The sequence below is a fragment of the Camelus bactrianus genome, chromosome 29, assembly GCF_048773025.1.
Source record: "Camelus bactrianus isolate YW-2024 breed Bactrian camel chromosome 29, ASM4877302v1, whole genome shotgun sequence".
NCBI classification, from domain to species: Eukaryota; Metazoa; Chordata; class Mammalia; order Artiodactyla; family Camelidae; genus Camelus; species Camelus bactrianus.
Window position 1 is genome coordinate 4,643,246 of NC_133567.1, and position 12,056 is coordinate 4,655,301.

Genomic DNA, 12,056 nt, shown 5'->3' on the forward strand with positions numbered 1-12,056 from the left:
GGGCGGGGCCGGGGGCGGGGGCCGCGTGCCCCGCCCCGCCCACTCCTCCCTCCTCGGCCCTCCTCCCGCCGGCTGTGGGCGGGGCGAGGCCCGCCCGCCCCCGCCGCGCAAGGCCCGGTTCTACTGTCAGTCAGGAGGCAGCGTGCGTCGATTGGCCGGGCGGCCGCCGGGGAGCGGGGGCAGCACGTTGGGATGCGCGCTACTTAAGGTCCAGCTGCGTGAGCCATTGACGTGTTTGGAGCTGGAGTCGGCCTGAGTGCTGGCGGAGCGGCCGCCCGAGGTGAGTGGTTTCCCCCGCCCTTCCCTCCGCGGCGGCTGCAGGGATGCGGGGAGCGAGGGGCGCGCGCGGGCCGCCGCGGGGCCCGAGTCCGCCTCTTCCGCGTGAAGCCGCTTCCACCAGGCCTCGCCTCGGCGCAGGCCCTTTCTCGTGGCACCTCCTCCCCGCGACCCGGGTCTGTTCGGGCCGGGGGCGAGGAAGGTGCCCCGAGCCCGGGCATCCCCAGTTCTTCCTTCACCCTCCTTCTCAACCTTTGGGGCGTAATTGCTACCCCTGCCCCCAGTTTCCTGCGGCTTCCTCGCTCTCTGCCCTTCACAGCACCGTCGAAGGTCGAAGCAAGGTGTGCTCACCTGTGCCCGCTGTCCACCGTTGGCACACCGGCAGCCCCGCGGAAGGCGGCGAGGCCTGGGGCTCGCATCTCTCCAGGGTCTCCGCTCGACCTCCGCGCCGCTACCCCCCCCACACACACACAGTGCCACCCCGACTTCCTGACCCTGCTTGTCTGCACCCAGCAATGCGTTAAAGGCTCTCGGGCCTCGCAGGACGCGTTGTAGTTTCCCGACAGTTGCCTCTGGGTTTGAGGAGAGCCGCAGCCCCTTGTCTCTGCCGAGACCCGCACGGGGGCATGGACATGTTCAGCGCTCCCTTCCCCCTTCCCCTGCAAAGCTGCTGGAGAGTGGGGACGTGAACCACTGAAAGGGGAACCAAGAAATACTTTTCTAAGCAGGTTGCCTTTTAGGAAAGATTTTCAAGCTGTTCCTCCAATGTGCTGTGCTTTTGCGGCCCTTCCCTCAAACCTTTGATTTCTTTTTGATTGTCCTCTGATAGTAGAGCTTGGTAACGTTTGTTCAGTACCTTTAGAACGCAGGTAGGTAAGGTCTGTCCAGCGGAACCCTCGGGCTTCCCTCCGGCCCCGCTCCTCCTGTGCATTGACTTTTCCTCTCCATTTCCAGTTACTGCATGAGGATGCACGCAGGGTGACCTTCGGAAGTTAGTCTGACTTGTGTTTAGAACCCAGAGGGGAAAGGAAATGAAATGTGAATAAACTATCGCAAACCTGATTGGGCATACGTGATGTTACCTAGGTGTTATTTTTAAAGAATTCCTGACTGATGATGATAAAATGCAAAGTACAATACTTTGATGTAAGGCAGACCACCTGAGTTTTCTCTGCATCTGATCCTTGCTGAAATTATATCCAAGGAATATGAGCAGCTAAGCAGAATTCTGTGTTTTCACAGCGTAGGGCAGATGTAAAAAAAGAAGGCTGTGAACTACGTAGCGTTGTCATCTCTCTTAAGAAGAAGTCAAGCCTGCAAAAGAATTGTAATTCAGGAGAGGAGGAAGCTCCCAGATGTAGTTGAACATGTGGAATTTCCTTTTTGCCAAGAGGTTTCTGTTAGCTAGGCGTACTCATGTATTGCTCGAGGGAACTCATCAAAGGGTTATTTAGTGGGTACTAAAAGTAAAGGACACCAGAATGGTTAGACTCTTTTCCATCCTTCTTTGCAAAGGTTATCTCCTTGAGCCTCATCTTTCCCTAGATAGAGAAGCTGAACTAGATGACTCTTGACTCAGAATCTCCTCACTTTTCAGGAGCTTGTGGGGTTTGATTGTTTTTCCTGAATGTACTTTATTTCTTTTAACAAGACTGATATTTGGGGATGGTCTGACCTTGAGCAAGGAAGGAGAAACCATTTCGTACAAAAATTCTGGCCTCTGTCTGGTCACAGGGACAGTTTTTTATTCAGTGGTGTTGGGTAGGTCATACTGCGTTGTTTGCTGGCTTCTCCTTTGATCTTTAGGTAAAAGGCAGCTAAGCCGGAAGAGTTCAGTAGGAAGCACCTTACGCTTAGTGCAGAGGATTTAAAATATCTGTGGGCTGCTCGCTGAGAGTATACTAACATATTGAAACAAAAAATTATTTTTAAAATAGTAACAGTTGACTTTTTTTTAAATTTTTTCTTTTAGTTTCTCTCTATACCATATCTTTGAAGATAATAGTCATACCAATTTCAGTTAACTCCGCTGTAGAGAGCGTTGTCCTGGGGTATATATATACCTGTTGTGTGAGTACGGGACTTGACTTGGAATCACCAGTTGGCTCTTAGAGAACCGTGGTCTAAAAGCTTCTGGTATAAAAGCTGCATCTGTGTAGGGCTTTCGTTGGAAGATTAGTGAACCACAGTAGCAATCCCTGACTTCTTTCAGCCCAGGGAAGTATCAATTAAATAGCGGATACCACTGGAAGTTAAGTTTCAGATTTCTCTTTTTAACTTTTCAAAATGTCAGCCAAGCAATAACTTGGTTTTCTGGCATATTGGCCACTCTAGGGCTGGCCTTGGAGTAGACATTCAGGTACTTAAGGTAGCAAATGTTTTTGCTAAAGGTGGGTTGTACTAAATTATTCCACACTTGTAGTAAGGAAGTCATCATTAGAATGCATGCCACATTCTTTGGTTTTGTTAATACATTTAATTGCTTAACCTTTAGAAATAGGAATAAAATAAAACTGAATTTTAGCTGAACTGTCTTTCTTCTGGACATTGTAATCAAATTTCTGTAAATGGACGTAAGTAATTTAAATATGGCCTTTGTGCTGAGACACAAGACAATGCAAAGGAGAAACTTATAAAGTCTTTATTCTGAAAATACAGAGGGTACGTGAAGTTCCTCACTGGATAATCATTATGCCAAAATTAAGTGCTCAAGTACTATCGGAGCTAATGAGATTTGCGGACACATTTTCTGTCACCCCACCATGTAACTCTTTCCTCAACATCTGCCTGCAGTAAGAAGACTGTCAGGATGCCCATGGTCACACAGAAGCTGAGAGATCCCGACGTAAACCCTTGCTTGTCGGTAAGGTGGTTTGCTCTTAATTGTCATGAGTGTTAAGTTGGAACAGGCTTCTGATTGCATGGGCATCTGTTTTCTGCAGTCCTTAAATAAAGTTATTTCTGTACAAAAAATGTTTCTGGTCAGTGTATCCTTATTTCGCTAGAGCGTTTTAAAATGTTCATGATTCAGCTAGCATCTCTTTTAAGTTCCCCTGATTTGTGTAATATACAAGTGTTTAGTTTTCACTGTAACATTAGGCATGTGTATGTAACACTGAGGAAAATCTTTAGTGGGAAAGTAGGTATTTTTAAACTGTCACTGAAATTTCTGTTTTGATAGCAATAATTTCATCACATCCTTGAGGCAACCTGTCGGAGAGTAAGGGGCTGATAACAGAATTAGCCTATTTAAATCCTAAAGGTTTTCAGAAAGGAATTATAAATGAAATATTTGGTTGTAATAGTACGCTTTTATTGGCATTTATTTGATATGATTCACAGTACTTTGTGGCATTGTCATCCTTGAACAATGCAGTTATCAGACAGGTTCTGTGAAAAGCATATTCCCCGATCCTATGTGCATTTTCCCGAGACACACATTCATTAAATATTTGGCATAGAACATTAGTTTCGTTCTGTATGTGAAATCTGTTTTAACAGCTTTATTAAGTCTCTTTAGATAGACCATGTTTCTTAGATCTGTGAAGCAAATTATCTACCCATTTGTTTAATGCTTCCCTGTAGATGGCATCTGAGAATCATGTCTCTCACTTTGAAATTAATTATCCAGTCTTCTTCCAGCTCAGAGACCTTACATGTGACTCGCAAATGGCAGCTGCCCTCCTCGGAACTCACAGCCCTGTGTTGCTCACTCTGGTTTTGAAGTGATATTAATGATAGCTATTAAAATTGCTTGCATAATAGTGTATAAACTTGTGTAGTGGAGTGAGTGACAGCCAAAAATACAGTGAGATGAATGTCGTTAATTTAAGTTACCTTGATGTAGACCAGTCATTAGTGACTTAACTTAGGATCTTGAAACCAGCTTAACATCAAACATTCAAGTCCAAGCGGGAACTTGGAGGAGGAGGAGGCGGAGGGCTGCTCTGCGAGTCGGGAGACCAGGTTCTGCCTCTCGCCGCGCGGTGGTGATGTCGAGCTCAGCACACCTTGCCTTTGTTAACTGGTACTGGGTTAGGTGAGCCAGTCAGTGCTTCAGCTCAAATTCCTGTGATCAGATGTTCGGAAAACTGACCCAGACTATGAAAAGGAAGATGTCTGCTTCAAGCAGAATGAATGCTGGGATAGTTGGAAAGATAATTCTATTTCTATTCATTGAAATTACCTGTTCTGGTGGGGGGGAAGCAGCTTCAGAAGTCTGTCCTTTTTTTAAGATGCCTTTCCACCTCTTAAATGACACCTGTCTTACATATTTAAGGAGTCCGATGCTTCCACCAGATGTATGGACGAGAATAACTATGACAAGGAGAGGTGCTCCGCTTACTTCCTGAAGTACAGAAGCTGCCGCAAGTTCTGGGTAAGCCCAGCCCAGGTGCCCTGATGTTAGGGCTCGTCTCTGAGGCTCGAAGCTGGAGCCTGCAACTCGTCAGTGCCCACACTGCTCTCTCAGTGATGGCAGAGGAGCCTTGAGCTCTTTGACTTAACCTCAGCGTGCCCTAAAGGACCCTTGGGAGCGCTTGTTAGCCGCCTTGCCCTACTCCCGCGGGTAAGGATGCAGCTCTGACAGACGTGGGTCTTCCGACGTGTACAAGTACCTGCAGCCCTAAAACGATACCCTTGTTCTGATTTTAGGCTTCTGGAGGTGAACAGAATGGGTGCCCTGCCCTGTACAGCACGACCCAGGCTACCCCTCCCGTTGCCGCCTGTGGTCCCTTTCTCCGGGACACTGGCATGCCACGTCTGTTCCTCTCCCTCTGTGGTGTTTCCTGCTGGCTTCGTCTGGCGGTTACTTGGTAGCTCCTCTCGGTGTGCTGTACTTTGTGCTCTTGGAATTAAACGATTTGTCCCATCCCGGTTAACAGGTCCTTCCTACGGGAATAGTCACGTCTATTTAATTGGTTTATAGTCTGAAGACATTATCTGGAGTCCTAGAATTCATTTTTAATTTTTCTTAAACGTGGTGTTCTTGTATTCCGTTTTTGAAGAAGCAACAGCAGATTGCTGGCCGATGGGTAGCATTTAGTGCGTCACTGACTGCGATTTCTTCTCTTTTCTGTGCACACGCAGCATTCTATCATGCTCCAGCGAAGACAGAGTGGGGTGAAGCCGCCCATGCCTACAGCAGCAGAAAGAGCCGAAATCTTGGGAGCGATGGGAAAGATGCCCTATTGAATGTTTGCATTAAAATTGTTTATTTAACTTAGAAGCAGATGAATATGTTTAATAAGTGATGGCTGTAATCTCTTAAGACCTTCCAGGCCTTGCCCAGAAAGACCTTCAGTTCTTGCAGGGGCAGTCCTGTGTCCTCTGTGTTCGCTGTCCGAGCCGTGGTGAGAGCGGACTGCTGCTGGCTCTGCCGGGTCGCCGAGTTTACAAGCCTTCCCGAAGGTCGGGGAGGTCAGGAAGGGCTGCGTGGAGCGTTGAGCTTCTCCGCTGGGTCTGCGAGGAGGAGTAAGACTCAAGCAAGGAAGGACTGGATGGAGGTGACAGGAAAGCAGTGCCTCCCAGGACGGGGGATGAGGTGGGCGACTCCACGAGGAGGGAAGCTGGAGGCACGTCTGGAGGGTCGTCTGGAGATGGTCCCCCGGAGGGCGAGGTGGGGGGAGAGGCAGGGAGGAGCCCCCCCCCCCCGGGAGGGGCGCGCAGGGTAGATGGGCGGTACCAGGACCCCTACCTGGCTCACTCCCTCCCCGGGGTTTACACAAGGTTCAGGAAGCAGGACTGTTCGGTGGTGGCAGAGGAGCCTGTTTTCTTCATCCTTCTCTGAGGAAAGGCTTAGTTGAAGGAGTCCGTGACTAAAGTCTCTGAACACTGGACACTGGACACCCTGAAGGCAGGGTGTGACGGGAAGAAAAGGTGATTTCTCTTAGAAGTGATACTTCTACTTGCAGGGTGAGGTGGACACAGTGACTCGGGGTTCATCGGCGCCCGCAGCACAGGGGTGAGGCTGCTGCTGGCCTGCGCTGTGTGATACACAAACGGGTATTTCACCTGGTGGCTGGGCTGGATTGTGGAGCAGCTCTCAGACTCACTGCCTTTTAAAATAAAACCCGGTTTGTTTCATGTACAGAATCGTTTTACAAAACACATTATTTGGTAAAATTTGATGTTTACTGGGAAGTTGGTGAAAACAATTAGTTTGTGTTCCTTTTTCTCATCTGGGCCTGGAGCAAGTTTCTACTGACAACAGACTATCCGTCTCCTTGGTCCTAATCCAAAACCCAGGTCAGATGCTTTTAAACTATATAACCTTGATTTTCAAATGTGACTCTATTTAAATAAAAGGTGAATTGTTTCAGAAATTTTTTAATTGGTATTGATTGTTCCAAAAATGATGGATTAAAATAGGACCAGACAAGAGGTTAATACCTTCTGTGTAAGAAGCATTTCAGCACTTTAAAGCTTGGTTAAGGGTCTGGAATTGTAATGTCACCTTTCTAAATGTACAGAGCAACAGCAGCATGCCTCAGGTAGCTGTTTGTCCTGGCCTAGCTCTTTTTTTTTTAATAGCAATTTTATTGAGATGCAATTTGTGTACCATATAAATCATCTATCTAAAGTGTACAAGGCAGTGGTTTTTATACTGACAGAGTTGTGCAGCCATCCCCACAGCTGATTTTATAAGACTTCACCCTGGAAAGAAAGTCTGTACGTGTCAGCACACATTCTTTGTTTTTTCCTACACCCCCTTCCTCCCCAGTTCCCCAGCACGTCGGCAGCTACTAATCTACTTTCTGTCTCTAGAATTGCCTGTTCTGGACATTTCTGGAAACAGAATTAGACAATATGTGGTCTTTTGTGACCAGCTTCTTCCACTTAGCCTAATGTTTTCAAGGTTCGTCCATGTTGCATGTACCAGTACTTCATTCCTTCTTATTCCTGAGTAACCTTCCATTGTGGATGGACCACCTTTTATTTATCCATTCATCAGTTGATGGGTATTTGTGTTGTTTCCACTTTTGGCTATGTTACAAGACATGTTGCTTCTTGAACTTTTGTTTACACGTTTTTGTGTGGACATTAATTTCTTCTTGGATATATATACCTTAGCAGTTGAATTGCTGGGTCATATGGTAACTGTGTTTCGCCTTTTGAGGAACTGACAAACTATTTTCCAAAGTGGCAGCACCATTTTACAACGTATGAGAGTTCTAATTTCTCCACGTCCTCTTTAATACTACCTGCCTTTGATTACAACCATCCTAGTGGGTGTGAGTTGGTATCTTCGTGTAGTCTTGATCTGCATTCCCCTGATGGCTAATGATGTCAAGCATCTTACCTTGTGTGTGTTGACCACTTGTATATCTTCTTTGGAGAAGTGTTCATTCAGGTCCTTTGCTCATTTTTAAATCGAGTCTTTACTTATTTATCTTTATTACTGAGTTGCTGGGGTTCTTTACATATACTAGATACGAGTCCCTTATAAGATGATTTGTAAATTTTACCTCCCGTTCTGTGTGTGTTGTATTTTCACTTCATGGTGTCCTTTGAAACACAAAAGCTTTTAATTTTGATGATGTCCAATTTATTTTGTTGTTGTAGTAGGTTTTGGTGACATAGCTAAGAAAAGGTCCAAAGATTTACACCTGTGTTTCTTCTAAGAGTTTTATGGTTTTAGCTTTTATAAATTCAGTCTTTCATCCATTTAGAGTTCTTCTTTGTATATGGTGTGAGGTAGGAGTCCAGCTTCATTCTCTTCCATGTGGCTGTCCAGCTGTCCTTGCATCATTTGTTGGAAAGACTGACTTCTGCTGAATTGTCTTGCTGCCTTTTAGTTGCACGTGAATTGATTGCGTTTGACAGAGGGTCTGTTTCTGGACCTCCGTCCTGGCCGTTGATCTGCGTGTTCACCCCCGCACCAGCACCGCACTGCCTTGATTACCGTGGTTTTGTAGTGATGCCATAGCCCTTTGACAGCTGGTTTCTAGAGGTGTATTTTCTATGAAGTCCTTTAGAGGCCAGACTAATTGGGCATTTTTGTTCAGCAAACTCTTAACACATGTAATCATAATGTGGCTCTATGCAGGCTAAGCTCTTCAGTTCCAAATTTGTCTTCACTGATTTCCTGGTTCCGTGCTTGCGTCTCTGCACACACCCCGACGACCTCAGGAGGCCCTTCTCCTGCCAGGTTGTTGAAGACCTTGTTGCACCACTTGGAGAGGCAGAGTCCCGGGGCTCTTCCTCGTCACCGCTGTTCGAGTTGCCGCTGCTGTATTTCTAAGACTCCCCCTCGGGAGAGGAGAAGCAGATGAACTGCTCGTGTCAGGATGTGCCTTGAGAAAGCTGGGAGTCAGGCAAGCCTTTGAAAGCCGCTGTCAACTGAGCAAGTGTGTAGGAGGCGGCTTCCCCGTGTTCACGTGTGTCTCACTGTTGGAAGCCTCAGCGCAGATTCCACGCGTGTGGTGGTAAAAGGCAGTCCTTTTGAGAATCACTGTGTCCCAAAGCTCCCGGAGGATGTGAGCAGTGTCATTCAAGGTTGTGTCCCTGATGCTTGGCGAGCTTTTAGTACGCGATCAACCATCAGCAGCTGCGTATGCGTTTGGGAGGGGAGGCTTTTAAAATTGAACACAGAAGAAAATGCAGGTTCAAACAATGCGAAAGGGTATATGCCATGTAAATAAATCTGCCCAGAAGCTGCCGACATCAAGGGTTTGCCTGCCTGTGCACGCACGTCTGCATGTTTATTTGTTCACTTTGCACAAAAGGAGCATCACAGGCCACGAGTGGGGGTACTTCGCGTCTTTCGCTTAGGATACAGTTTGGAATAATTCTCCCACAAGGGGTGCAGCCTCGCCCGGTTCCTCAGTGGCTGCGGGTTTCCCTCGTGCAGACGGGCCGTCACCGAACCGGTCTCCTGCTGACGGGTTCGCTGTGAGAAGCAAGGTCTCAGCTGCGGCTCTTTGCTGGTTCTGTTTTTATCTCTGTGATGTATTTCTCAGAGTGGAGTTCCTAGGCTAAACGTTCCAATGGTTTGGATTTTGTAGATTCCGACAGGTCACCTTCCAGGGGACCCCGCCCGCGTGCGCTCCCAGAAGCAAAGCCCCTGAGCGCGTCCTCCCGCCTCACGCCCTCAGTCCCGCTGGGCACCTGGAAGCTCTTTGATCTGTACAGTTGATGAGTGGATAATGGACTGGGTGTATGTATTTCCTTTGCCCAACCTTTTTTTAGATTGTTGGTGTGAATGATTCGGGGAACCCTTGGGATAGAAAGGAAATTACTTCTTTGTCACGTGTAGTCTGTATATCTTTCCCAGTTCGTCTTTTAACTTTGTTTTTCCACTTCTGTGCAGTATTTTACATTTGAATGTAGTAAATGGATCAGTCTTTTTGTTTATGGTTCCTGGTGGTCAGGAAATATTAAATGAATCCAAGTGCTGCCTTTACAGTTCAATTCTGCTCAACAAACATTAGCCACGTGCCTGTAAGGTGCCGAGCGCTAGCCAACCGTGGTGGAGGAGCGCGGCCGAGCAAGGCGCCGTCGGCCTCGGAGGCCTTGGTCAAGGCGCGTCCGTGCGCTGCACCTGGGGACCAGTCAGTCGTCTGCTACGACCGGAGTATGTGAGGGAGGTGCTGGGGACTGTGGACGGGTGGAGTGGTTTCACATTATGCAGGACCTGAATGCCGTCCCTGGGACTTCAACTTTATTCTGTCCGTAAAGGAAAGCTGTGAAGGGTTTTGAGGTGGAGAGAGTCAAGTCCAGTTTGTATTTAGAAGGATAGCTCTGGAGGCGCTGAGACAGAGAGGTTATTACAGTGATCCTGGGTCACTGCAGCTGTCTGAACTGTCTCTCCCGGAGATTCTTGCCCAACTCCGATTCCTTCTTTAGACTGCAGCCTGGCAAGTATTTCGAAAATTCAGATCCAGGCAGGGACGCCCCTGCTTTTACAGTAGAATCCAAAGACCCACCCATGACCTCAAGATGGACACCGAAATCCTTCCCTGGGCTTACAGGGTCCTCTAAGATCTGGTGACATTTGTAGAGGGTGCAGACTTGAGGAAGGTGGTGGTGGTGGGGGTGTCTTTGGACACACAAGACCCAGGCTGTGTCCTCAGGGGCCTTTGGTTTCAGCGAGGGAGGCAGACATGACACCATCTGAGCATCCTTCCGGGCATCCTTCTGCCGCAGTCCTCGTTCCCCGGACTCGGACTCACGCTGTCTTCTCAACCCAGCGGACATCCTTCCTGTGCTTCAGCTGTCATCTCTGAGGCCTCCCCAGTGTCCCCAGTCGGAATCAGGTTCACCTCCTTGTCCCCGATTCCATCTCTGCTGCGACTTTCACTTGTGTCCCCCACGTAGCCGGTACCTCATCAGGTGCGGTAAAGTCAGCCAAATAAAGTCACCTACACGTGCTTTTACGTTTTCACCTTTTGTTCTTGTTTCTTGTTCTTGCAGAAGAGTCTAAGAGACATGTCACTTAAGTGTGAAATGCTTTATTCTGAAAAGGAGACTGGAAAAGGTGAGCTGGTTCTGCTTTGCAGTCACAAACCCGTCCCAGCAGAAACGGCCCTGCTGGCAGGTGTCAATGTCAGGAGTGGTCTCTGGGGTTGGCGGTGTCGGTGCTTGGCAGCCGAGACCGTGTGGGGTCCCCAGGCCCATGGCTTCTCTCAGCGACCCTGGGCTCCTCCTCTGACCCCGAGCAGAGCTGTCGCATGACCAGGTGCAAAGTCCGCTCCTGGACCCCCGCTTTTCCCAGGAGAACTCTTCACTCACATTTAGAAACCTGTTGGCCTAGAAAACTGTCCCCAGTCACAAAAGTTCCTTTGGTCTGTGCTCTTCCTTTTCTCACTGTGTTTAGAGACCACACGTAAGTCGGCTTGGGACCAACTCAGATTCCGGCGGCAGTCCTGATGGTCCTCCCAGAGGAAGAAGAGGCAGCGGCATCTCAGGGGCGCTGTCTTCAGAGTGGGCGGGAGGGGGAGGGGCCGGTTTAGGGAGTTGGGCTGGGGAGGGAGGATTTGGTGGGGACCCACACCCTGAGGGAGGGGTGGCCAGCTGAGGGCAGCGGGCTCAGAGGGAAGAGGTGGCTCACGATGAAAATAAAGCTTCTAATGCCAGAACCTAAACCCCAAAAACCTGCCTAATACCCGGAAGTAAAACAGCGTGACGTGTGAACAGCATCGCATTTGGAGTCGGAGGGTCTGGGTCTGCGTTCGGGCCGTGCCGCTCTCTGCCCGTCCGGTCCTGAGCAAAGTGCTTACTCTTCTCACGCCTTTCCTGCTGTGAACGTGTCTTTCTCCCAGCGCCCCAGCGACGACTGCACCGGTGGTAGTGAAACTGCAGGCGGGCTTCACATGTATTGTGCGAGTAGCTGTTACGACGAGATGCATCGATTAAAAACAGTGGATTTGTTTGTAAGCAGTGGAAGCCTAGCTAATTCCTGTCTCCTCTGAGACTTCTCCAGTCTCCTTAGCTGGCCCCTCCCTGAAACACCCTCCAGGCTCTGTCTCTCCTAGACGGGATTGCCAAAGGCCAACCTGATTGCTTTATTCACCCCCTCACTTTTACAGTTTTACTATATTATTTGGCCCAGAATGCTTTTTCCATGTAATTTTCTTCTCATTCACTCTCCACCCCATCCTAGGTGCTTCATGTATATGTGAACCCTCTAAAAAGCAAGAACAAGTACAAAAAAAATTCATCTTAGCGGGGATAGATTATAAAAAGAACAGGAAATACCTACCCAGTCACTCGGAGGAAGCACATCCATGGGTGTGTTTTGGGTATGACACGCAGAGAGAGGACGGACTGTTGGCTGGATG

The 12,056-nt window shown here is 48.4% G+C and overlaps 1 protein-coding gene across 1 annotated transcript; it reads left to right on the forward strand.

Moving 5' to 3' along the window:
* The first annotated feature begins 134 nt into the window (after window positions 1-134).
* CHCHD7 (coiled-coil-helix-coiled-coil-helix domain containing 7) lies at window positions 135-5,503 on the forward strand. The gene is made up of 4 exons (XM_074354865.1): window positions 135-280; window positions 3,070-3,139; window positions 4,556-4,654; window positions 5,365-5,503. The coding sequence occupies exons 2-4, from the start codon at window positions 3,086-3,088 to the stop codon at window positions 5,467-5,469; spliced, it is 258 nt and encodes an 85-aa protein (XP_074210966.1). The 5' UTR covers window positions 135-280; window positions 3,070-3,085; the 3' UTR covers window positions 5,470-5,503.
* Window positions 5,504-12,056: the final 6,553 nt, after the last annotated feature.

What these genes read in the sequence shown, in the direction of transcription:
- CHCHD7 (XM_074354865.1), top strand. Translation starts at nt 3,086, where the DNA reads ATGCCCATGGTCACACAGAAGCTGAGAGATCCCGACGTAAACCCTTGC. An exon ending in ACGTAAACCCTTGCTTGTCG is followed by an intron (nt 3,140 to 4,555) that starts GTAAGGTGGTTT and finishes TACATATTTAAG; the next exon opens with GAGTCCGATGCTTCCACCAG. An exon ending in GAAGCTGCCGCAAGTTCTGG is followed by an intron (nt 4,655 to 5,364) that starts GTAAGCCCAGCC and finishes GTGCACACGCAG; the next exon opens with CATTCTATCATGCTCCAGCG.